Source organism: Miniopterus schreibersii, assembly GCF_964146895.1.
Source record: "Miniopterus schreibersii genome assembly, chromosome: 9".
Classification (NCBI taxonomy): Eukaryota; Metazoa; Chordata; class Mammalia; order Chiroptera; family Miniopteridae; genus Miniopterus; species Miniopterus schreibersii.
Window position 1 is genome coordinate 6,557,914 of NC_138118.1, and position 25,620 is coordinate 6,583,533.

Genomic DNA, 25,620 nt, shown 5'->3' on the forward strand with positions numbered 1-25,620 from the left:
TGCTCCCAGAGCATGTTCAACCTACACCATCCTAGTGTCTCCTCTCTGTTCAGCACGGGGGAGGCGAGGCTGCGGTGCTGGACCGAGTGATTCCAAGGTCTGCAAACCCTGGGGAGTAACTCACCCCCTGGTGCCTCTCTGCCATCTTTCCCTGCTGGGTTGTCCCCAGCTCCGTATCTTCCCAAGGTCTAGTCCTCACTGCCCAACCGCCTCTCCCAACCCATCCAGTCTTCAATTTGCTCCTGGAGCTCTGCCTTTTCTGTCTGCCAGGGGCTGCTAATAATGCTTCGGTGCCACCCCTTGACCCCACCTTATCTGTTACCCACTGGGCATGGGGCGCTGTGGGAAGCAGGGCGAGAGCCTTGGCTTCTGCCATGTCCCCCACTTCCCAGAAAGATGCGTGTCCACCTCACCAGCGGCCTGGATTTATGGGGGGGGACTGGGCTTCCGTGTGGACTGAGGAGCACCCGCCTGTCTATCCAGTGGGTTAGATAACAGGGGGGAAGGGAACTGGGCCAGGGGCAGAGGCGCAGAGGGGAGAAGGGAGTGAGTGTTCCCATGAGAGCCCACAGATATAAGCGACGGTGGGGAAGTATTCTGCCATCCTTCCCTTTTTCAGGTCAATAAATTACTTTCTGCCAGGGACAAACTCCTCTATCTGGCATCCTTTTATGTTCTTTTGCCAATTTTCCTAGGGCATTCTTTCTCCTGTGAACTCCTCACTGTAGAGGACAAGTGATAAACATGAGCCAATGTGTTGCTTAGGGTCCATCACCAAGTGAGGTGGGTCCCAGGACAGTCCAAGTTCAGGAACCAGGGGGAGGGACACAAAACATCTGGTCTACAAGTAAATTTGGATCTAGGTTAAATGGAAATGTCCAAAGCAGGTGGGACGGTGGACACCATCAAAAGCACCTTTTCTAACATAAGTCCTCCAAGCCCGAAGGCATATAATCCCCCCCACAAAGTAAACCTGTGCCCGTCTGAGGGACTGAAGGTTCTGCGACACCCACCATCTCCGTAGGCAGAAAATAAGGAAAGAGTTCCAAGGGGTTGGCGTGAGATGAAAGGAATACTGTCTTAAAGAAAATACAGTGTCTAAGCGAAAATATTTTGTGGGGAGGGCATTTCGGAAACGGGAGAGATTTTCAACTGCTTGTGGAAGACGGCTGTCCTGAAGGTAGCCAGTTTCTGTAAGGTCTTGCGAGTCCCGGGACACAAATATCTAAAGCAATTCCTGTTTCCCCACTATTCTGGAGAAAGTCAGGGCCTGGTGATGGATTCCAGGATTTGAAGGCGGGACTGGGGAAGCCCTCGCACTGGACCGAGCCGAGCAGGAGCACTGGCCGCAGTTCTGAAGACCAGATTCTCAAACAAGGAGGGTCCAGGAAACGTACAGCTGCTAGTGCAGGATGTGAGCAGAACCACCTTGAGTTTGCGATGATGAATAGCTGAGATCTCATGGGCTATCATCCTGCAGAACAAGAGAATAAAATATAGACTATGCCCACCTTCTGCCCCTCCCTCCCCCTCGTGGGTAGTGAGCTTAGGTTCTTATTTGGACGGCCCAAGATGGATTTCTAGGGAGTTCTGTGAAAAGCTCCTAAATTTGGAAACAAATTCATCAGCATGCATGCATTCTACAGGGTATGTATACTATGTAAGATATATATTCTTCTGAGGTTTTAAATAGATTTTCTTAAGGCCCGTGACACTAAAAGGTTAAAACCTATAGGCTATGGAATTGCTGTTTGAAGGAAGGTTGCCAAGTGGCCAAATGGTGATCATTTCTCTTCTACCTACTCCTTGTTGGACTTGCCTCCCAGATCCTTTAAAAATCCCTGGTTCCTTCCTATGTCCCGCAGGAGGCCCTCCCGATAGCACTGGACAGGTCTCTTCCTCCCTCTTCTGGTTTCTCAAGCATGATACACTTTCTCCCCTATTCGCTACCTAACTAGGAATAACGTCTTTGGTCTCAGGTTTAGTCCCCCAGTGGGAAAGATCTAGAGCCCCCCAAAGTGAGGAGGGAGAATATCTCACGCTAGGAAAACAGTCACAGATGCAATATTGTTAGTTAAGGGCGCACACTCGAGGTGAGACTATTTCACATGCTGGCTTCAGTGTCCTCGGAAAGGCAGGGACTTAGAGGGTTATGGAGATAAAAGAATGCGTGCAAAAAAGTCACCATGGTGGCCCTGGTGGGGTGGCTCAGTTGGTTGAGCACTGTCCCACGTACAAAGAGATCGCTGGTTCAATTCCCTGCCAGGGCACAAGCCTGGGTTGTAGGCTTGATCCCCAGTAGGGGGTATGCAGGAGGCAGCCGATCAATGTTTCTCTCTCACATCGATGCTTCTCTGCCCCCACCTCTCAAATCAATAAAAACATAACCTCAGGTGAGGATTTTAAAAAAGTTACCACTGTGTTTGCTCCCCAGTAAGCAGTGAATGTGAATTCGTATTATTAAACTGAAGCTCATTTTGCGAGACAGTTCATGTGTCAGCACCAGGCGCTTTGCCTACACACATCGTCACGTCTGATCCTCACGGGGACCTTTGAATGTAGAGATAATTTTTCTCATTTTTAGATACGGGAGACTGATGTTCTGTGAGGTTAGGTACCTTAGCCAAGGTCTCTAGTAAAGACTGAGCCAGCATTCAGAATCTTTTTTTGTTTCAAGCCCATGCCCTTCAAGTTGTATTTCTTCCTTTTTTTGTATGATCGGAGTCTCTGAGCCTCATTGTGCTCTTCTGTAAAATGGGAAAGTGACTGCCTCGTGGGATGGTGGGAAGATGGGAAGCTCCCGCCTGGGACACAGCGTCAATTGTAGCTGTTATGAATAACTTCCTCCCCAGGTTAGAGGCCTTCCCCCAGGCTTCATGCCTTCCCCACTGGAGGAAGCAGGCTGGAGGGGGGCAGCCCCCAGCTCAGGAAGGAGATAATTTTAGAAGAGAATCCCCTGGCAGAGGTCAGCACGGGGGAAGGGAACGGACTGAAATTCAACCTGATGCCCTATTTAAGAGTGGGGGTGGGAAGGGCATGGAAGCGGGCTGACACAGGTGCTGCTCTATAATCGCATTTTTAAAAAAATCTTTAAAATTTTAATTTTAATATATCTTTATTGATTTCAGAGAGGAAAGGAGAGGGAGAGAAATAGAAATATCAATGATGAGAGAGTCACTGATCGGCTGCCTCCTGCACACCCCCAACTGGAGATCGAGCCTGCAACCCGGCATGTGCCCTGACTGAGAATCAAACCGCCATCTCCTGGATCCTAGGTTGGTGCCCAACCGCTCAGCCATGCCCAGCTGGGCTGTAATCCCCCAATTTATCACACCCCCTAAAAGCCTTCCTATCCTGAAAATGGGTATGTTATTCCCGCTTCAACAGTACTGTCTCAACCTCCTAGACTTTGTATCCCTCCCTTGAGGATATCCCACTGTTCCTTACAGTACAGCCAACCAGCTCCAGTCCACTCCTCTCGCCTTTGCCCCCAGTGCTCTCCTCCAGCCAGGTCTCCCTCCGTCTGGTGATGTGCTTCAGCGTGACTTGGTCCCTCTCTGCTCTTCCTCCCCTACACCCAGCTTCCCCCCGTCCCCCAGCTGCTTCCCACCACGATGCTCCCCCAGAACTTCCCGTCTCTTGCTGAATCTTCATAGCCTGTGTGCCTGGCGCACTTGCCTGGCCAGGTCTGCCCTTCAGGTGCATCACACCCCAAGAACTCCCCAATTTACACACAGCCCACTGCCTAGATCCCACCCTGGCTGCCCTAGAATTCTCTTCGAACCTACACCCACTCTAGGAAACCTGAATCCAAACTGGACAGCGTGGGCTAAGGAAATCTCCACGCCTCACGGCCCTCCAGTTCCAGCCCAGTCTATTTCTCCAGCCTTCACCCCAGACTTGCAATAACCCAGAAACAACACTACTTACTAATGACTCTTCTGTCTCCTGACGTGAGAAATCCAGTGCTGGCCATATTTTGGGTAGCTGCCTGTAGTCATGACAACTAAGATGGGCTCATCTCAGGTGTGGACCTGTTCATATAAAAAAAGATCTGGCAGCAAAATAAGAAGGGGTATGCTGTGAGGTGGAGAGGGATGCTGTAAGGGGCTAAGAAAAATATGCGGGCATCACAGGATTATCCATAGGCACAGAGAAGTCAGTCACACATCAGTAATAAATACAAGCATTTATTTGGCACCTGATGGCGATACAACATCCTGGCAGTGGGCACTGGAAAGGTTTCATCACCCAAATATTCCAAACAATACTGACCCAGGGGCAGGGAGGACTTGGCCACAAGTCTCGGAACCACCTGGCTCACAGAACGAGCATTTATTGAGCACCTGATCTGTTCTATAGGCCGAGCTCTGTGCCAGGCTCCATGGGAGATGTGGAGGAAGTTGTCCCAATGAGACATCTTCAGGGGTTAATACCAGTGGATAAAACAAAACACATGAAAGAACACAGAGTACAAACACCAAACCGTGTATACTGTCAAAAAGTAAGATTCTAGCTAGGGTTGCTGCCTTCAACTTTTACTGAAGCCCTAACGTGTGCCAGGCACTGGGTACAAATTGGTCAACATAAAAGATTTTGCCCTCATGGAGCTTACAACCTCGCAGAGGAGACAGAAATGATCAAGGGAAGCAAGTTAATACATTACAGGTTGTGAAAAGCACAATGAAAGGATTAAACAGGACACAGTAATAAACACAGACCACTTAGAGAGAGAACGGCCTGAGAAACCTCCGCAAGGGAGTGGGATTTAAGCTGAGACTTGAAAAAACCACCGATCAGGAGGTGAAGAGTGGCGCTCAGACCCCGAGTGTCTGTGATGGTTCAGGACAGGAAAGAGCTCAGAACGTGTGAAACTGAGCAAGCCACTAGGGCTGTTGCTTAGAGAAAAAGCAGCACTTAATGGAATTTAAGGGGAAGGTGGAGCCCTGTAGGCCAAGGTAAGGAGTTTAGATTTTTTTAAAAAATATTTTTACTTATTTTTAGAGAGAAAGAGAAGGGGATAGAGAGAGAGAAGCATCAATGATGAGAGAGAAACATCGATGGGCTGCCTCCTGCACACCCCCTACTGGGGATCAAGCCTGCACCCTGGGCATGCACCCTGATGGGGAACCGAACCACGACCTCTTGGTTCCTGAGCCGATGCTCAACCACTGAGCCACACTAGACAGGCAGGAGTATGGATTTTATTTGAGGTGTAATAAACCAAAGGGTTCCAAGAAGGGCAGCAACATGATCATATGTATATTTAAAAACCAAAAGCTGTCATATAGACATCAATTGGTGGGGACCAGAATGGAAGTCAAAGAGGCCTTCGAGAACAGGCAGGTTTCCTGTAAACACAGATAAAGACTGCTCCTGGGTAAACAACATATATAATCATATAGCAAAGGCCTCCCTGAAATAGACGGGGAAAGGGAACTAGGCCACATAAAATCAAAAGGGGATTTAACACTGAAACAGAAAGCAGGAACAGGTACTACATTACTTCCCTGAACAGCCAAATGATCCCACTAAGTAGTATGTCAGACAGATTTGGAGGCAGCAGTAACCAGGACGACATGAGGGAGGGGAGAAACAGGAAGCTGGGAGCTAACAACTAGGAAGCTCTATACAAAGGGACATTTCACAGGAAGAAAAGATAATGTGACAGGTTCCAGAGTATGAGTAAGCACCTCACCCTTACCCACCTCTGCTGACTGTGCCAGGCTCATTCCAGTGACAATCAGAGAAAATATCCTGGGAACCTCCCTGTGCAAAGATCAGCGAGTCCCAGATACAAGGCATCAGACCCCAGCCTCTGTGGGAAGCTTGGATTACTGCTGGGGAAGCTTGGATTACTGAGTCCAAGGAGCCAGAGGGGGCACTAAGACTGTCCTTCCAGGGATGGCCGTGACGCACTGAAGGGACACACAGGTCATTCCATGCACATAGCAGCAGAGCATGTCTCTAGTCCTGTGTGTCCTTCCACAGACACAGGAAAAATGCCTATATTAATGAGGACACCATCCAAACTCACTCGGGGACAAATGGGCTGGGATACGAAAGAGGAGATAATCTCTGAGACATCTTAACTGATGTAATAAATCAATGACCATAGTGCTACCTACAGAAGCTCGGGCAGGAAGTGAGCACACATGTCGAGGAGACCTGCATGCCTCTCCCCATGAAGACCACGTGCTCACATCACCATGTGCCAGGTTCCTCGGTGGCAGCCAAACGCTGCTGGCCCCCAGGGAAAGCCTCCCGCGGGAGGAGCCAGCCTGCGGTCCCGGCTTAGCAGTGAGGACAGATGGTAGGCTGGGAAGCCAGCCGGGGAACTCCCAGTCCCTGAGGGGAAGAACCGAAACCGTGACCCTGCAAAGGCCCCGACGTGCTGCCTGCGGTCCTCAGCCCGCCGTGGTCCTGAGGCCGGCCTGGGCGTCACGTGGGAGGGAGTCCTGGGAACAGGTAGAGGTGGCGGCACAGGGTGCTACAGTACTCAGACATCTCCTTGCAGCGGTGGAACTCTGTGCCCGGGGCGTAGCCTTCGCGCTCCTTGATAAGGCCGTTCACCTGGAGAGGCCAAAACCAAGGGTGCAAAGTCTAAGGCTCTGGTGTTTTCGTAGGAAGGGTGGAGGCTGTGGCAACAAGGCAAGGGGTGGACGACACTGTGGAGCAAAAGGTCCACGGCCCCAGACTGGGCGACTTACCTTGACGAGCATGTCGGCCACGTGCATGTCACAAGCCCTCTCTGAGAAGACCTGGGCGAGGGCCTCGATGTACCAGGAGCCCCGCTTGGTGTTGCGCATGGCGGCCGTCCCTGCAATGAGGACAGCAGTCACCCCAGTGTGGTCACGGGATACCCTTGCACGCAGACTGCTCGTCTATGGCACCTTGTTCCCGCCCCTGTGTGAGTCCTCCATGAAAAAGTGCGAGTCTCTAAGAGTGTCATCGTTGGGACTGTTCTGGAACTCACAGTACCTCTGAGGCAGGCATAGCCACATATCATGTCCGAGCGGGTGGGCAGTCGCATCTTCAGCAACTCCTGTCTCCCAGCATCACCGTCCTCGCACTCAGGGGCCCGGGCGTGGCCCTTCCCATCCTGCTGGTCGACCCCACGGTCTGTTTCGTCTGTAGGGAGGCACACAGAGTGAACAAGGACGTTATTTCCTCCCATCACTCTTCGGCCTGTCACAGGCAAGCCCAAGGTCCCTACCACCTTGACTGGGAAGAGCCATTTCCAGCTGTTGCCTCCAACCTAAGGCTGATGAATAAAAACACAAAACAGTCAGTCCCACTCCTCTCTGCACCGCATCCATCCCTCAGGGGGTCGCCCAGCTCAGAGTCGGAGCTTTCTGCCCTGTGCCAGGCAGGGAGGGTGCTGAATCCCACACGCCTGGTAAATCATGAACCAAAGCCCGTCTATGTCCATGATTCACTTGCTCACTCAACAAAGTACTGGAAGGTCAAAGTACTGGAAGGTTTTTTTATTGTAACTAATAGAATATTGATATATTTAATATACTGCAAAAAGAAAAAACAAGTTAATAAACCAAAAATGTGATTACTACATGCATGCCACATAAAAGTCACAACCTGAAATCTACGTATCAATAAAAAGATTATAAAGCTAAGCATGACCAGCTGCTTCCAAGGCATTTTTAGTATTTTTAAATCACTTATTACTTGTTTATTAATTCCATAAGCCAAACTGTACCAGGCATCCAAGATTTAAGAGCAATGTAAAAGAGGGAAAACTTAAATCGACACTATATATTCAATAGTTTTAGCAGTAGTTTCTCAACCTGCCCTGGGCATGTGCCCAACCTCTTGACCAAGGCCTTACCTACTCCCAGACATAACATTATTTTGATGCTGTTTCATTTTGGGGGTGGGAGGAGGGGGGTGTTGATAGGAAAGAGAGACAGGGAAGACACACAGCTCATCACACAAGATAAAAAGTATCTCTCACAACACTGCCTGCTCCATGCAACAGTCAAGAAAGCCTAGAAGGAAAGAGAAGCTTGAAGAACTGTGGGAAAACAGCCAAGATTCACCGATCCAATAGAAATTTATTGGGCAACTGCCGTGTGCCATGTACTGTTTTTTTCAGCCCTAGGGTATAGTGAAGAGAGTCTCTGCCCTCATAGAGCTGACACCTCAGTTTAGGAGCCAGTCAACCACAGAGGGGGTGGTACTTTGGACAGACATCGATTGTATCAACTAAATACAGAAGAAGACAGGTGAGCACAAGTTTTCAAAGGAACAGCTGACTGCTGGTCATCCCTGAAATATTTAATTTTAGAGAGAAGATTCAGATTTAGAGCGATGTCTCCCTATCCAGGTCTAGTAGTGCATGTGACTCTGAATATAGGAGGAAATGATCATGAATGTATTTATTCATTTTATTTTGCTGGTGACACCTCCTGAAGGAACTAGGCCAAGCTGATTATGTCCCTCAGGAGAAAGGAAACTCTCCTCTCTTGCCTTCATGTCTCAGATCTATTAATCAATAAATGTTACTGGTTCTTTCCAACACCCTCATCTCTGTTTTCTGTAACAGTGCTAGAATCTCCATCCATTCTTTCACTATTTAGTAAGTGCTACCATGTATCTATCGGGCAGTGCTCTGGACCTAGAATACAACAGGTGAGTAAAAAAGTTAAGTTCCTGCCCTGGCTGGTTTGGCTCAGTGGTTAAAGCATCGGCCCGTGGACTGAAGGGTCCCAGGTTCAATTCCAGCCAAGGGCATGTACTTCGGTTGGAGGCTTGATTCCCAGCCCCAGTCGGGGCATGTGCAGGAGGCAACCAATTGATGTGTCTCTCTCACATTGGTGTTTCTCTCCCCCCGCCCCTCTCTGAAAAGCAATAGAAAAAATATCCTGGGGTGAGGATTTGAAAAAAAAAAGTTTACGTTCCAGCCCTCACATACTCTTTCCTTATTGCAGCTTCCTGCCACAGTGATCGTCCTGGAAAAGAAATCACATAATTTCTTTCTTAAGCTCCTCAAAGCTCTGTACTATTCTCTGCTGAAGCCCCAAATCTCAGCCATGACCAAAAGTTTATAACCAGCTGGCTCTACCTCACGTGGCCAGCCACTTCCCACTATATACTTGCAGACGCTCGGTTTTTAAATGAGGTCCGGGCACACTTCTGACTCAGTGCACCACTTTTTTGGGGAAGGAGCAGGGTCCTTTTAATCTTGCTGTGCTTGTCACATATATTCCCCCTTTTCCCCTGAAAGGCTCTACCTGCTACTCCACACCTCTGTAAATCTTATCATTCTAGGTCAAAATGAAGCCTCACCCTACCCGCAAAACCTCTACAAGCGAAGCTGACCTAGAACGAGCGGTCCTTACAGCCTGTGTCTCCACATGTGCGCATCTCACTACTTCTACCCTGGCTTACTCGAGGCCTCTGAACTGTTCAAACAACTTTCTGTACGTTTGCTGTGTTGTCCTGGTAATTAGCAGGTGCTCTGGAGACACCACATTTTCTCTTGCTTTTGTGATAACACCTAGCGTAGTCCTAGTCATGTTGTAGGGCCTTAATAAATTATATTCTTTGGTGCTATTAGGGGAATAAAAACAGTATTAATCATTTACATGTGTTGAACACACAACAGATAAAAATTATTTGAATATTTGGACAAAGTCGCCTTTAAACCAACCTGAAAGCCCCTTGAAGGCACTGGTCAGGTTACAGCAGGCACGGCTGGCATTTTTGGTGGATTTACTAGGAGCCAGGCACTGGGCTAAGCAGGCCCTTCATATATATTATTTCACTTAATCATCGCAACAACCCTATGGAAGAGGCCTGATGATTATCTGCATTTTATATCAAGGAAATGAAGATGGAGGGTCACCAAGGAACGTCTCTAACTTGACCTAACCAGTCAGTGGTAGAGGCGGATGTGACCGCAGTTAGAGTTTTTGTTGTTTCTGGTTCTTCCTGGTGGAGCCCAGTCCCGGAGTCCTGGGACAGGACAGCCGCATGCGAGAGAGAGGAGGGAGGGAAGCAGCTCCGGAACGGGCGGCGCCAGGGCTGACCTGGCACCTGCGGTCCTGCGTGGCACAGGATGACGAAGAGACGGAGGGGGCAAGGGTGGCAGGGAAGGCGGAGAGATGGAGGGAGGAAAAGAGGAAGGGATAAAGCTCAAGGGACAGGAAGAAGAGACAGAAATCCCTTAACTGGAAGGAGTAACAAAAAAGCACATCAGCGTTTCTGATAAGCACAGGAAAAAGCCCAGAGTCCTCGTAAAAGAAGGCAAAGACACCAATAAAGAGTCCTGAGAAGGGCACGGCGGTGCAGAGCTGGCGGCCCCGGGAGCCACGGGCTGCGCAGGTCCCAGCACACCCATGCATCGGGGACACTTACAGAGCAAGAGAGGCGGTGGCAGCAGTGAACAGAAGGAGGTGCCCAAGGGATCCGATAGCACCTGAGAGGAGCAAATAGGAAAGTGAGAGCCAGGGGGAGGCTGCCCAGGAGCCACCACCCAGTGCTGTCTTCTGGGCACTCACCCCCACGGCAGGCCTGGATGAAGAACATCTTTGGCTTGTTCTGCAGGCTCGGGCAGTTGGCATTGTCAAAGAGCCGGAACACCTCCTGGAGCTGCCAGGGAGAAGCAAGGGAGAAGGGGGAGGTAAGTGGCCAGTAGGACCTCCTGAGTCTCATACACACAGCAGTAGCCAGCGCTGAACAGACGGCAGGCTGAGGGTGACAGACACGACCTGGTCTCAAGAGCATCATCTGCAGACAGCACCCACCTGAAGCACCTTGCCGTCCACACCATAGACACCACCCTCCACGCCGTGGGAGAGGAGGGCCACGATGCAGGAGTCAGTGACGCGGTGAGCGGGCAACTGGGCAAAATTCTGGAGTTTCTCTTGCATTTCCTAGAAGAAACACACCTTTTAGTGCTGTTCACTGTAGTCAGCACCAGTAGAAGCTTTTCTGTGGTGTCTGAAACCTTAAGTCACCAGAAGATAAAATGTTTTCTGCGGTTAATGATAAGTGAGGTCAGAGACCCTTTGAGAGGCTAGAAAAAGCATGGGCTCACCAGAAAATGCCCAACTTCAGACACAGAATTCTGAATATAATTGCACAAAATTCACAGACTGAGATATGCTAAGAACTCCTGGATTAAAGAAAGTAGCTAATGAAGCTAATCAAGAGCTAGTTAACTTTATCCACCTCCTATCACCAACCAGATCTTTCTTTAGAGCAAATGGCCTTATACATAAATGGCACAGGGGGACCACCTGCTGAGCTGTGAATGAGTATCACCTATGGGGCCAAAAGAAAATAAACTGCTCCATGACAAAGGGCTAACAGGACCATGATGCCAGAGAACAGCAGTCCTTCTATGCTGTTTTCTGTCTGGGATCTGAAATGCCCAGAGACGGTGATAATGTCTGTATAAAATGACTGTTCAGGGAGGAGCACACTGTCTGGAAGATTCTGTCTGGGCCACGACTACATGCATAGGCCACGGGATCAGACAGACCAAGTTTGACCCCTGGATTCAAAACTGGTACAGGCTATTAAGCCCCTCAAGGTTCTAATTCCCATTCTGAGAAAATAAAGGACTTATAGCTGTGTCTGGCACATCCTGCAAAGCCCTGCTATGATTATTCTGTGTGTGTCTAATGAAGGGTAACAATATTATCATTTTTTTACTTTTTAAAATGTTTTTATTAATTTTAGAGAGAGGACAGGAGAGGGAGAGAGAGGAAGATTGATGAGAGAGAAACATCAATTGGCTGCCTCCTGCACGCCCCCTACTGGGGATCCAGCCCACAACTCAGGCATATGCCCTGATCAGGAATTGAACTGATGACCTCTAGGTGCATGGGACGACCCTCAACCAACTAAGCCACATTGGATAGGCAATACTTTTTTTTTGTTTTTTTAAAAAAACAACCTATTACTGGTCAACCTTGTAGTCCAACTTAAGAATCTTGCTTACCTAGCACCGAGTTGCCATACATGAGTACCTCTCTACCTTAGGCACCGGGCCCATCAATGGAAAGTTACACTATACTATAATAATCTGATACTGGCTGTTAAACCTACACCTCCCTCTACAACTCAAGATGCTTGAGCCATCTCTCCTATCAGAAATGAGCAGAGAGATGTTACTTTATAATGAATCCGAATAAACTGCTATCCAGGCAGAATAGTCGCCATATACAGCCCCCTACAAAGAGCAGGCACTTGTGTAATATGTTGCTGTGGTTCTCAAAGTGTGGTTCCCTAAAACAGCAACATCAGCATTGCCTGGGAACTTGTGACAAATGCAAAGTCTTGGACCCAAGCAATTGTTTTAACAAGCCCTTGGGGGATTCTGATATGTGTAGTTTGAGAACTACCAATCTATTTGTTTGCAATATAGTTGACCCTTGAACAATGCGAGGTTAGGGACGCTGACACCCCCCCAGTCAAAAATCCATGTGTACTTTTGACTCCCCCAAAAGTTAACCAGTCATCCTTCGGTATCTGTGTGGGATTGGTTCCACAAGCCCCCAAAGATAACATAATCCACAGATGCTCAAGTCCCTTATAACATGGTAGAGACATGGCATATAGCTGGCACATGCATCTTTGGATTCCCAATAGGGGATCGAAAATACTGTTTTTGATCTGAGGTTGGATGAATCCGGGATGCAAAACCTGGTGATTTGAAGGGCCTACTATATAAAAATCTGCATGTCACCCAGCTGGGCGTGGCTCAGTGGTTGAGTGTCAACCTAGGATCCAGGTGACTGGGGTTCGATTTCCGGTCAGGGCACATGCCCAGGGTCGAGGGCTTGATCCCTAGTCGGGGGCGTGCAGGAGGCGGCCGATCCATGACTCTCATCATTGATGTTTCTCTCTCTCTCTTCCTCTCCTTTCCTCTCTCTGGAATCAATAAAGATATATTTAAAAAAACAGAAATAAAATAAAAATCTGCATGTAAGTGGCCCTGCGCAGTTTAAACCCGTGTTGCTCAAGGGTCAACGGTACTTCTGTCTGCACATAATTGAGACTTCACTATACAAGACTTGAAGATCTGCAATGTAACTGGAGTAATTGGCTCTGTTGCAAAAGTATGTATATTTACTGGGCAAGCAGAAGCCAACCAGAATATTGGAAATCTTAAGGTAATAAAAGATATCCAAAATTAATTTGTTTCAAGACTATATAATCTCAAGAGATGATCGTACAGAATTTAACAAGTAGTAGCTGAAGTTAAGTTTGCTCATGGAAGGGAATAAAAATGTATGTGTGGTACCCACTCACGAACATTTTGAACTTCAGTGATACTATTAGGTCAGTAAACAGAGGATGGAGAAAGCCCAAAGTAACAATACACAATTTGTAACTGAACTGATACGACTAAGCCATTTGATAAATCGGGGTTAGTCATTTGGCGGAATTTTCCAAAAAGTAGCAAGCTTAAAAGTAGGATCTGCAGCTTTATTTCTGATAAAATTACAGTACTTCTCTAAAGAGCAGTCTTACCTTGCCTATGTTTTTGGCTGGGGGATGGGGGATACAGGAGCAGAGATAACCTGCAAACCCTCTGAAATTATATGCAAAATTCTGTGGGGAGCTTCGTGTTCCTGGAATGACCCGCAGCTGTCCCCATATTCTCACAGCATTCTGCAACCTGACTGCAAGTTAGAAACCAATACCACACATCAAAAGAAAACCTGCCACTTCAAAAGTTTGTCATTTCCTCGTATATGATGAGCTGTAATTCTAGAACTAGCAGCCTCATGAGGGAGACACAATGAGAACAGACTTTGATGACAAAGAAAAAAACACGAGCAGTGAGAAGACCAGCAAGCACTCCAGTAGTGTCAAGGAAGGAGGATTCTTTAAGACTATATACTACTTCCAATTTTTAAATGGAATTATCTCTAAAGTCAAAAAGGTATAATAGAAGGAAAAATGAGAAGATCTTAATTTTGGGGGTTCTGTTTCTTTGCTCACCCAATAATTATATAGTAAGAGTTGCGTTTCTTGAGAAGTCCACATTTTAAAATCTCTGGTACCTAACACTGTGCCCCATTCTAAGGTACTCAAAATTTGATGCTATTGCCATTGCAGTTGCAGAAGAAGGTAACCAGAGAATGAGAATCTGGCAGGTCCTTGAGTCTGCACCAGGTTGAACACAAACAGGAATGGTGTTTGTGGAGCGGGCTCATGGGTCCCCACCCATTCTGGTTGTCTCTGAAAGTAACAGTATACAGCTGACTCGGTGACTCAGGGCTGCATCTTTCACGATGCATGGAAGATCCCCACCGACTATACGTGATCTGGAAACCCAGGACATCATAAATTCCTAGGAAAAGGAACAACCAGAGCAAAACCTATACAGAAGCCTGGAAAGCATTCGTTTTGCTAAGTGACTTTCTAACAGCATTCCCCCTGTAGGTATCACAGCTCATGTCCCAGCCTTGCTCCCTTCCTGCCCGGCAGACCTCTCAGGAAAGTGGGTAACCTACTTGAACACTTGATGACTGAAGCAGCTGCTCAGCCACGGCTTGGAGCAAGGGTGGCTTCACTTCTCTGCATGGGCTCTTACTGGAAAGCTGGCAAGAATAACTGCAAAGGACACCTGACTACCTGCTGATGACACTGGCCTTACCAAGTACAGCAGATACATCCCTTCTCCCAGAAGCCGAGAAACAGAAACGGAGACCGCAGACAACACTGAAGACAAAACGAAGGGCCCCACCTCAGCAGACCAGAGTGATCTTCCAGAAACTTTAATCTCACCACCGCCCTTTCCAGAGGCAAGTTTAGGAAAGTGCTACTATTCTGGAATCAAAATGAAGAATTAGTATTAATTCACCAATAGACTATTAATCAATTTCAGAACAGAAATAGCCAAAGGTGACAAACTTGGAAGTGCAGCTGGTAACTGAGGTTAACGAGGAATAACCCATAATGAAAATGCTCGTGATCTGCAGGAACCTGGTCGAGAACTCATCTACCCTAAGGTCTGCCTTGTGGCCACACAACTGATAAAAACAAGGAATCTTTCCATGTTAATTCATTAAACTGCCACAAAATGGTATGTACAAGGGCAATTCCAGCAGACTTTCCTTTGTAAGAATTTTATCAGCCAAAGTAATCTTTGCAACAATAACTAGACTCCTGTCACAATTCACCAAGAAGTAAACGTCCTATGTAGTCCTTGGCTTAGAAGTATCTTCCTGAGCTGGTTGGGTGCATCTCAGCGTCTCATCACTTCCCAAGTGACTGGGAATTAATTTGTTGAGCATGAAAAAATGAGAACCCAACTGTGGACTTTTATTACTCAGCAGGGGGAGCACAGCCACCCAGAGAAGTCAACATTGACGCAGCTGGCTGACTTTCATTCTTTTTCTTTTACTAAACTGCAAGGTGAGAGGCAGAACAGAGCAAGCAAACAGGTGCAGAGTAAAGTAACTAGTAAGACACAGCCAGCAGGCAGGGGAGCAGCAGCGGTTTCTGGCCCCAGAGGCTGCATCGGGTACCTGTGCAGTCTGGTCCAGTAGAACATGGACTTTGTAGCCCAAGAGCTTGAAGAGGGTGACTAGGCTGCTGTGGTCCACATCCCCTCCGGAGCGGAAGTCCAGGTCCTTCTCTCCGGTGAAGTACACGTTGCTCAGGACCAGGGCCAGGCCACGAGGCCGAGACTGCAACCTATAGGCCTGGGGAGGGGGTGCCAGTTAGACCTCGAGCTTCTTGAGGACAGAAACTATACACCCCCCCCCACCCCCCCGGTGAGACGTTTCCAGAAAACAAAGGCATCATACTCTTGAACCTACCAGGTCAAGACAGCAACGTGCCCACAAAAGACATCCCATCAGCAAAGACTTTCTGACTGATAAGCAGGGAGAGTGTGCATGCAAACTAAGTTCACATGCCCAGGAAGGGGTCTCACTGCCCAACTCCCCCCTCATGCCATTTTGCCAGACTCACCAGCTGGTAGTGGGCTTGATAGAACTCAGGAGTGCAAGGCTTCACCTGAAGGCACGGTGGGCCATCTCTGTTGTCCAGGGAGTGCTCCACAGTATCTGTGGCACAGAAAGTCACAAAAGCTAGCACATGGTCTATGCATTAATCCTAGCACTTGTAACTCCAGGCACCCTTTGAACTGGGCTTTTAATAATTACTGGTCTTGTTTACTCCGTTACTGTAAGATCCATGAGTGCAGAGACCTGTTTACTTAGCCTGCACATAGCAGGTGCTCAATTCACTGAATAATGGAATGTTCTAATCACAAAGCAACTCAATCAGCAGGCTAGTGGCCCACAACCTCATTCTACAATAACTTGGCTTCATAGAGGAGACCGGCCAATCATACACAGGAATTTCCTAACTACACAAGTTGCTCCAAGGGCCAATTACCATAAAATACCATCTGTGATGGAAGGGAAATAGGCCTAACCAATACCCCATCTAAACTGCCCTGCTAGTCCAAAACAAATGCAGCAAGGAAACTATTCCCAATATGAGTGAAAACAGGCAAAGTCAGATACCAGTTAAGAAAAGGGAAGCCGATCTGTGGGGCCTGATTTATCCCATCAATTCTCACCTGTAGACAGGCAGAGCTTCTTGTGAGGGGGGCAGGACTCACACACCGGGAAAGACAGACTCAAGTCGTAGTCACGGCTCAACTGTAAGACATCAGGAGCCCCAGTGCCAGGTCTTAGGGGGATGGTTCAGTCCCAATAAAACAAAGATCTAGTTTCCCCACCCAGTCTCAAAAACTCCTTTCCCACCAACTAAGCCTTTCAACACACCACGTGTCTAGGGCTCCATACCGGTGGGAGGACATGCTGAAGACCAGAGAGGGTTGAGAGCAGCAGATCCTCCAGATGACACTGCTTGGTCTCCCTCAGGGCCATACAGAAGGCATCAAAAGCCTGGGGACCCCTCTTGGGCAGCAAGTTGAGGAGTTCCACATTCTGGCTGAAACTGCCCACTTTGGCCTATGATACAAGAATAAAACACGGAATTGTACATACTTATCTAGCTACAATTCTATTTCTCCAGATGATCTTCCTAAAAATGTCATCGTCCACCTCAACAATTCATTTCACAGGAAAAACAACATGGGTGAAGCCCTTCCCATTATTCCTGAATGATATACCTTTGCTGTCTAATGCTCTAGGGCAGGAGGGCATTTTCAATTCCTTGGTAGGGAACTGCATCCTTTCCCACTTTATCCAGCTCTGTTCCTACTTCTACAACCAATTTACTGGGCTTCTGTCTTGCGCCTCCAGATACCTGAATGTGCTCCCTCATTTCCAAGGTGATGATGTCTTGCTCCAGGAGATGTTCTAACAGTTCACTCAGCAGCAGCTGCTTGGCTAGCACCACTCGGTTCTTTTTCAGAGCTTCCTGGTGGTCAGGATGCATGCCGCACACTCTCAATACCCTACGGATGAATGGCAGAGAGGGGGGCTGTTAGCACAGAAGATGTGGCCCAGAAGAGTGGAGTGGAAGAGGTGTGGGTAGAAAGAACAAAAAGAACTGGACCTACAATTACCAAGATGAGGCCTATTTTATCGAATCTCCTTAAAACCAAAGAAGTAGTAAGCAGTAACACAATGATCATAAGGACATGATGTATATAATTCTTTACCAACTATGTTCAACTGAGAGCATCTTCTGAGACAAATGGTCTAGGAGAGGGAAATGGCTACCTTAACAAAAATACACACAAGCACACATGCATTCATGAAAAGGAATATTCCTCTGACAGACCAACTGCGGTTAAGAGATTATTCCAGAAAACTCTTGGCACTATTTATCTGGACTGCGGAAAATGATGTTTTAAATGATCCTGGGTGAGGAATAAAATAATTTGATACAATGGCAAAAATTCAAACCAATGGCTAGCTCTAATGGAAAATAAATGAGATAGATACAGACACAAACACATTCTCTTTAGTCTTATACCAATTATAACTATGGCTTTTCAAACCTTAAGTTCTTGTGGAAAAATGGCACTAGAAATGATCAGAATCCTCTAAGAACTGCATGAGGAGAAAGTATGACAGGAAGTCACAGTAGATAAATACCAGTGATGGATACAATCACCGTAACCTGAAATCGCTTAAAGAGTTAAAAGCACATAAAGGCTAAATTATTTTGGTAATTTAGTTTACTAGGGATGTCTCTATTTCAAGGTTTCCTTAGTTTTGCTATTGGTTTGGAAAGAGATCATTTTCTGTTTATGAACTAAAAGAATCCCAATTCAGTGTATATCATCTATGTGCCTAGTTTATATAAATCTAGAGCTCACTAGTCTGCTTAGTCAGTTTCCAAATATATGACAACACTAAGAGCCTGATGGCAGTGAGAAATATGGTAATAGCTTCAGTTTATAACTTAAAATCCTATTTAAAGATCTATCCTGATTTCAAAGATGCTACAATGTACATCTTAGAATCAGTGAAATACCATGCATTTACAGGATGTACCTGGCTTACCTCTCAGGTAAAGATTTATAATTACAGGAGAGAAAAGCATGGTGTTGGAAGAGCTGAGAGAGACCCAAGAACATAAACACACCCTCTTTAGTGTTATATCAATTATAACTATGGCTTTTCAAACTCTGGCATGTGGGATCCCAAGGCAGAGGAAGTGGTCAAGGAAAACATCCCCAGGGTTGGAAGCAGCCAACTTAGTTAAAATTTAGATTTGGAACAGTGGTGATGTTTTAAATTCCATTTTAACTTCCTGTTTCTAGAAATACTCCTGTTACCCCAAACTTTCAGTAAAAACCTGCTACAATAACACAATCTAGAAAAATCAAAAACTCCAATTAAGAAGCACCTTAGGCCCTAGCCAGTTTGGCTCAGGGCTTAGAGCATCGGCCTGTGGACTGAAGGGTCCCAGTTTTAATTCTGGCCAAGGGCACATACCTCAGTTGCAGGCTCAATCCTTGGCTCTGGTAGGGCACGTGCAGGAGGCAACCAATCACTGTGTCTCTCTCACATCGATGTTTCTCTTTCTCTCTCTCCCTCTCCCTGCCACTTTCTCTGAAAAGCACTGTAAGAAATATCCTCGAGGAAAGATAAAAAAAAATAAAAATCACCCCAGAACACACCAAAGCAGTAACAATGATAACCTATATAATCTCTGGTAAAAATAAGTGTAATCAGGCCAACCACAAGATAACATCACACGCAGCTGGATGCTATTTCCTTAGGACACACACCAATGGCAGAGCAGGTTTACCCAGGTTCCTTCCCTTAGTTTACCAGTAGCATTTTCTCCTTAAAACTTTCTCCTCCCTGTAGGTAGGCTGAAACAGACTGCACCAGTTGCCGTAAACTATTCACAAAGCTAAGTGACCAAACTTGTTTTGATTTGAAAAAAGTGCAGTTTTCTCACCCCTCCCCTTGATGAAAGGTGACTCTTTGAAGGGCCTTTGGACCTGAACAGATGTTTTCTAGGATGAAACGTGAGGACTAATTTTATTTTTTTTTTAATTTTAATTTTCTTTTAAAAATATATCTTTATTGATTTCAGAGAGAGGAAGGGAGAGGGAGAGTTATAGAAACATCAATGATGAGAGAGTCATTGATTGGCTGCCCCCTGCACACCCCCTACTGGGGATCCAGGCATGTGCCCTGACCAGGAATGGAACCGTGATTTCTTGTATAGCAGGTTGATACTCAACTGCTAAGCCACCCGGGCAGGAGGGAAGGGCTAATTTTAAAAAAAACCACTCGGCTTTCGTAATCTGTTTTAAATTTATGTATAGTAAGCACAACTGTAATCTAGTTTTAAGAGAAACCAGTGCTTTTAGTTCAATTGTATGTCCCTTCTTACTGTAAAAGATGGCTTGTTCAGTTTGCAGCAACAGCCATTTTCTTGGGAGAAAGTCTGAGTGTAAAGCCATTGGTAAAAGGCTTTGCCATACTCACTTTAACATGTGCCTGTTGCTGTTAACTTTTGATGAACGAAAAACTAAAACAAACAAAACATTTTCCCCCTCCCTTGAGTCCCAGGACACCATTCTCTCCAGGTCTTCCCTCTGCCCGCTATGTTCCTGGTTCCTCCAAATAGGACCTTTTTGGGCCTGCCCTTAAATGCTGATAGCTCTTAAGGACCCCCACGAAAGAACCCCGTCCCTCGTCTGTCTCATCCGTACTCACAATTCTCTGACTCTTGGTTCTTAACACTTTCAAGGTCCAGACTTGAATTTTCAATCAGAAACTCCTTGGGTTTAATCTGAAGCATCGCCTGCTCCCCCACACACCTGCTCCTTTCTGCATTCGATATTACCCCCAGAATCTCGAAGGTGGGCTTTCCAAAAGTAACCCCCAGCACCTAGAACTTTAGGACACGTCAGGAAGGGGAGGAAGGAGAAAAGTGCACAAAGGGAGTCCTGCCGTCTGGACTCTGTGTCCTGCAGGTTTCAGATCTGCAGTCTTAAGTGCATCTTCTGGGTCTGGACCGGGAGGCCTCTAAATGTTACCCCGGGTGACGCCTGCAGCCTCTACCCCGGGGGCAGAGGAGGGGACGCACTGGGAGCCCTGTCCTTGCGAAGGCCTCACCCCCCAAGGCCCGTGCTGACCGCTCTGAAACCCTGCCCGTTACACCCAAAGCAATGCGGGTCAGGATGTAGTCGATGCAAACCAAGCGCACGTTTAGTTGAGGCTGGATCGCAGGGTTCTGCGGGTCTCACCGGTTAAGGGGACCGGGTACAGTTCCTCCGAAGGGGGGGGGGGGAGAAGGAGTCTCCGGAAGATTTAAAGATGGAGAATCTTGACGAGGAGCCGAGATCTGGCAGGGATGGAAGAAGCTCCCCTGGTTCAAAGCCTCCCTGGGCTGGGCGAATCGAGGCTGGGCAGGGAGGGCCGAGGTCGAGCAGAGGCCCGCAGGTCTCCCACTTTTGTCTGGAAGCGGGGACCAGGCTGCTTCCAGGGGGTCCAAGGCGGGGGGGGGGCGGCGCCAGGGGCCTGCGATCCTCTCCCTGCGCCCTACGAAGGACCCCTGGGACCTTCCCGCACTCACCGGCGTCCCCTGTCAGAGGTCATTAGCTCCTTCAGGGGGAGGGCGGGCCGGCAGCCCGCGGTCGGCGTCGCCATTTCTCGCTTTTCCCGGGCTGAGCGCGCACCGCCCACAACCCAAACAAACCAAAGGCCTCGGCGGCCCCGGGTCCCGCCCCCGCCTGGCGGCGCCCAGCGCGCCTGCGCCCCACCTCTCTAAGCCCCGCCCCCAGGCGAGGCCGCCCCGCCCCGCCCGCCGCCGGTTGCGCGCGCAGGCGCAGAGCCTCTCGGCGAACGCGCCGTCCAATGGGAGTGAGAGCGCGCTCGGCGGAAAGGGAAGGGGCGGGGACAGCGCGAGGAGCCGCCCGCCGCACGCGGGAGGGCGATTGGTCGCGGGTTCCCGCGGAAATCACGGCTCCCTCCCCCGTCCCCGCCGCCGCCCGCTCCGCCTCCACGTCCCATGGCTAGAACTCGGCGGAGACGGGCGTGGCCGGGCTTTTTTTTTTTTACTTTATTGAAATCTTGGGCCTGGTCCCGAGGCGAGCGCGAGAAGGCGCCTGACAGGTACTCACGCCGGGGCTGGAGGCCTGAGCTGGGGGCGCACCCCAGAGGAGGGTGGGTCAGGGGCGGCTGAGCAGCTCCCGGCGGCCAAAACCTGCACCGACTGGACAGGATTCCAGACAGTCGGGTGTTTCATTGGGATCAGAGGAAGCGGGGTCCCGGGGCTGGGGTGAAACCCTAGCGGTCAGAGCGCAGGGCGAGGCGGAAGCGATTAGAGCCAGTGCAGGCGGGTCCAGACTTCAACAATGGATGACTCCAGAGCATCCTTAGAAACTCCGCCGCCCCTGCCAGGGAGCCCAGGCTTTACCTCTGCTGGCCCATCTGCCCAGCCGTTCTCAAAACGGGAAGACCCTGACCGTGGGGCAGTTTTGCTCCACTGCACCCCGATAGGAGGTGGACCCTTCTTGGGCACCGCGTGCGCACCAGCCCCTGGGCAGTAACCGCTTCTCACGTGTTGCAGGTGATCCCAGCTTTGATTGATTAGCTCTGCGCCTCCACGAGGCTGGGCCCACTGCCGGTCACCCCTCAGCCCACGCTGTCTGCGGACGCAGCTGGTCCCCCATTCCGTCTACACGGAGTCTTGCACCCCCTCACCAGCCATTGCCCAAGACAGACCGGAGAGGGGTGCGGATGGCCCGGCTACCTTGTTTTCAGAACGCACGTCATAGGCTTTGGGGTCAGAAGAGCAGAGTCCAAGTTGTTTTTATGCTATTTACTAGCATTGTACCCCGTGCAAATAATCCAACTTCTCTGACCCCTGGAATCCTCTCGGTTTTTTTCAAATGAGGGTAATAATAATACCTCCCGAGGCTGGGAAGCCTGAGTGATCTAATAGAGGCAAAGCACCCGGAACAGAAGCAACGTAACTGTCGCTGAGATGTTGTTTCTTTTCTTCCTTCTCTAGGTTTTCCGGATCACCGCCTCATCTCAGCCTCCATCTAACTCTGAATACAGCGAATATGGGTTAGGTTTCTGAATGTTGCAGGAAAATTCAAATCGTACCACCTGCATCTCAGCTGAGAAGGGCTTACCTTAGCCTGACTCCCCTCTGGCTTAAAGTCCCCATTCGTGATGTCCAGTTCCTGATGCGTAGCAGGCACTGGGGAATGCGATCAGATGAATGAGTGGGTCTGGTGCAGAGAGATGATATATCCTGGGAAAGTCTTACGGGGGTGTCCAGTTATCTTCATAAAAAACATTGTCATTATCAGGGTCACCAAAGCTGACATCATAGTCAGGGGGTGGAGTAAGAGGCTCCAATTTTGGGAGCGACTCCAATATGGGGAGTGTGCCCAAGCTCTGCAGGTCAGGAGCAGTGGATACGACTCGTGGTCCCCGAAGCCGAAGGCTGATTGGAGCTCCTCCAGGGCTTCCTGGGGTCATAGAGCCCTCTGAGCCCACTCGCCTTTCTGTTCTTGCTCTCCTGGGCCCCTCTGGATGGCCAGGCTGACCCTCTACAAGTCCTGGGGGGATTACAACGCTGCTGTAGGGAGGTGGTTGATCCAACTCTTGGGGGCGACGCTGTGATTCCAACACCACAGCCTCTTCATAGGGTGGCACCTCAAAGGCTTCATTGTCTCTGAGGGAGAAGAAATAAGGTCATCGGTGGCTTACTGAAAGGAGCCCTTTTCTATCTACCAACAAAAGTCCCCTCCATCAGCCCCTGACTCCTCCCCTCACTGATACCAGTCACAGGTGGCAAGGAGAGCCTGTATGTCTAAGAGACTAGAGAGACACAGGGAGAATGGGCACCGTGCAGCGATGTTCAACCAGAGTGCCACGAGGATTGTTTAAAACATGCAATACCTGACTGTTTATTTAGTCAGAGGCACTGACCTCTTTTACCTTAGGTTGTCAAATTTTAAAAAATGACAAAAGCCAACACAATAGCCATCCAGTGTGAATGAATCAAAATTATACCTATTTTTTTCCCCGTCAGATCAGGAAAAAATATATCTTTTGGTGTGCCACAGAATTTTAGTAATTAGTGTATGTGTGCTGTGAGATGAAAAAGGTTGAAAATCGCTGGCACAGTCTATTCCTTCCATCCTGCCCACCCCTTGACTCACCGAGCATTGCCTGAGGCCCCTGGGCTCTCCGGCTGCATTGCTGGCTGCACCGATTGGAACACCCATTTCAGAAAACAGGCCAGGAGGCAGGCCAACAAGCAGAAGCCACCCAAGGTCAGAAAGAAAGAAGCAACGGGGACGATATCTGGCCATATGCCCAGCAGAGCCAGCCCCAGGAAGAAGGAGACGCAGCACAGGTAGAGAAGTGGCTTCTCCAGTCTCCCCCACAACTGGCTCGGCACCATGGCCCCACCCCGGGCTCCTGCAAAAGATACACAGCTGTTGTATCTGAACCAGAAACGGGCATGCAACTGGCATCATGGCTGGGTCAGATTCCAAAGTAACTGTATCAGACAACTTTTTTGGGGTTTCAGGTACTTCAATCTCAAGTCAAATAAATGGCCAAAATAAGTGATCAGCAGTGTCCTCTCCAGTTCTGTAACTCTGCAGGGTCACACTGTTGTCCCAGGGTATCAGGGTGTGTGGAATAAGCCAGGAAACCCGCCCAAGAGTTCTGACTCCCAGCCATCAGGCCAGTTGACTGTGTCACGGCCCTGCCTGCCTACCTTTTTCCTTCTTCCCTGGGCTCTCCCAGCTCTACCGTTCCACATCAGGATACAGTCCTGGGTGGGCCTTGGAGCCCTGGGGTTCACTGGCATCTCTGGAATCCAGGTGATGGAGCAGGCCCTGCCCTTTCTCTACTATTGCTTGCACTGGATCTCCACCCCCTAGCTTCCCAGTCAGAGGTCCTCAGTAAGGGGGGAGGGAGCACTACTCACCCCACGTCTGACGCCCCCTTCCCATTTCCTCCAGTCAGTCCCTGTAGGTTGGAGGGGGCAAATGCAGACACAACATAGCCGTAGAGCCAGGGCTACAGGAGAGAATCTTGCAAAGGCCTGGGGCCAAACTCAGATCTCTAGTTTCCTGCCTGGAGTTAACAGGGCCTGGGAGGTAGGTGGGGAGAACACAGTGGCAGCTGTATCCCAAAGCCAGCCAGTCAGGAGTTCCCTGAACTCTGCACGGCAGGGACTCAGACTCTACAAAGGGGCCAGGACCCCTCCTTACACCCCAGCCCCAATCCCATGACCCTCGCACCACCACTCACCCGCCTTGGGAGTTCCTACCTCACCTGTCTCCACCAGACTCCAGAGAAAGTAGGTTGAGGGGGAAGTGGGAGGCGGGCAGGAGGTGGAGCCCATTGGCCCCACCCTCTTTTCTGTCCCAGTCCCTCAGCTCCCGCCCAGGCTGCATTTTTCCCTTGTCACCTTAGGGCTGACCTCCTAGGGCCCCACCTTGTTTTTCCCTCACTCCATCCGCCCGTGTCAGTGCCTAATGAGAGCGCCCCTCCTCCGCAACCCCCCCCCCGCCCCCGCCCCCCCCCCCCCCCCCCCCCCCCCCCCCGAGATCTTTGTACTTGGGACCAGAGTTCCGTTGCCCTGTGCTTTTCCCTTCTCATCGTGAGCTGTGCTCAGAGCAGCCTGCCTGATATTTAGGGCATATACACTGTGCCTGGGAGTGGAGGTCACCATTCAGTTCGTTCAGTGTCTGGAGATCACACAGTGCTCTGCAGGCTGCGCGCACTGCTGTGGGCCTGGGATGGTGGGTCTGCTCCCACCGCCACAGCCCCTTTTCTGTGGACGGCTTGTTTCCTGCAGACCTGCAAGACGAGTCTGTGTGTACGCTCCTTGGCACCGTTAGCTCTCGATTCTTCAAAAGCCACCTGCGAGGTGATTCCTGCCGTGGAGGCCGTCCCCTCGGTGTAGCCACAGCATTCCTTCCTACCCCTGCCCCCAGCCTTTGCCTGTGCAGGTAGTACTTTTCTGGTTACGCACCTTTCTTCCACTGTGAGCTTCTCCTGGAGAGGGATTCGTTTCAATCATCTCTGAATCCCAGCCACTAACTCCGGTCCTGACACATAGCAGGTGCTCACTAAACATAGTTGAAAGCTTTTATTAGAAGGTGACTAGTTTGCTGGGTCTCACCACACACTGGAGGTCCAGGAC

At 49.2% G+C, this 25,620-nt stretch overlaps 2 protein-coding genes and 1 long non-coding RNA gene across 8 annotated transcripts; 1 reads left to right on the forward strand and 2 right to left on the reverse strand.

Annotated features, from left to right (window-relative positions):
* Window positions 1-1,092: 1,092 nt before the first annotated feature.
* Window positions 1,093-21,160, reverse strand: CASP2 (caspase 2; the record flags this gene model as incomplete). Of its 6 annotated transcripts, none has more annotated exons than XM_081148036.1 (12): window positions 21,013-21,160; window positions 17,269-17,419; window positions 16,803-16,970; window positions 16,574-16,655; window positions 15,958-16,052; window positions 15,510-15,686; window positions 10,767-10,895; window positions 10,521-10,611; window positions 6,982-7,131; window positions 6,711-6,820; window positions 3,931-6,573; window positions 1,093-1,474 (listed from the first exon to the last, which is right to left on the reverse strand). In XM_081148036.1, exons 1-11 carry the CDS (start codon window positions 21,084-21,086, stop codon window positions 6,442-6,444), a joined length of 1,359 nt encoding a protein of 452 aa, XP_081004162.1. In that variant the 5' UTR covers window positions 21,087-21,160. The 6 variants fall into 6 exon arrangements, with proteins under 6 accessions (XP_081004162.1, XP_081004164.1, XP_081004163.1 ...); XM_081148038.1 differs by lacking the exon at window positions 1,093-1,474 and adding an exon at window positions 10,378-10,438 and having other exon boundaries at window positions 4,173-6,573; window positions 21,013-21,148; XM_081148037.1 differs by lacking the exon at window positions 1,093-1,474 and adding an exon at window positions 10,378-10,438 and having other exon boundaries at window positions 4,173-6,573; window positions 16,782-16,970; window positions 21,013-21,143.
* A 160-nt stretch (window positions 21,161-21,320) lies between these two features.
* On the forward strand, window positions 21,321-24,032 carry LOC308562202. The gene is made up of 2 exons (XR_013999593.1): window positions 21,321-21,551; window positions 22,453-24,032. It is a non-coding gene; the product is annotated as an uncharacterized lncRNA (long non-coding RNA).
* Window positions 22,254-24,500, reverse strand: TMEM139 (transmembrane protein 139). The gene is made up of 3 exons (XM_081148053.1): window positions 24,397-24,500; window positions 23,618-23,879; window positions 22,254-23,127 (listed from the first exon to the last, which is right to left on the reverse strand). Exons 1-3 carry the CDS (start codon window positions 24,419-24,421, stop codon window positions 22,713-22,715), a joined length of 702 nt encoding a protein of 233 aa, XP_081004179.1. The 5' UTR covers window positions 24,422-24,500; the 3' UTR covers window positions 22,254-22,712.
* Between the last annotated feature and the right edge of the window lie 1,120 nt (window positions 24,501-25,620).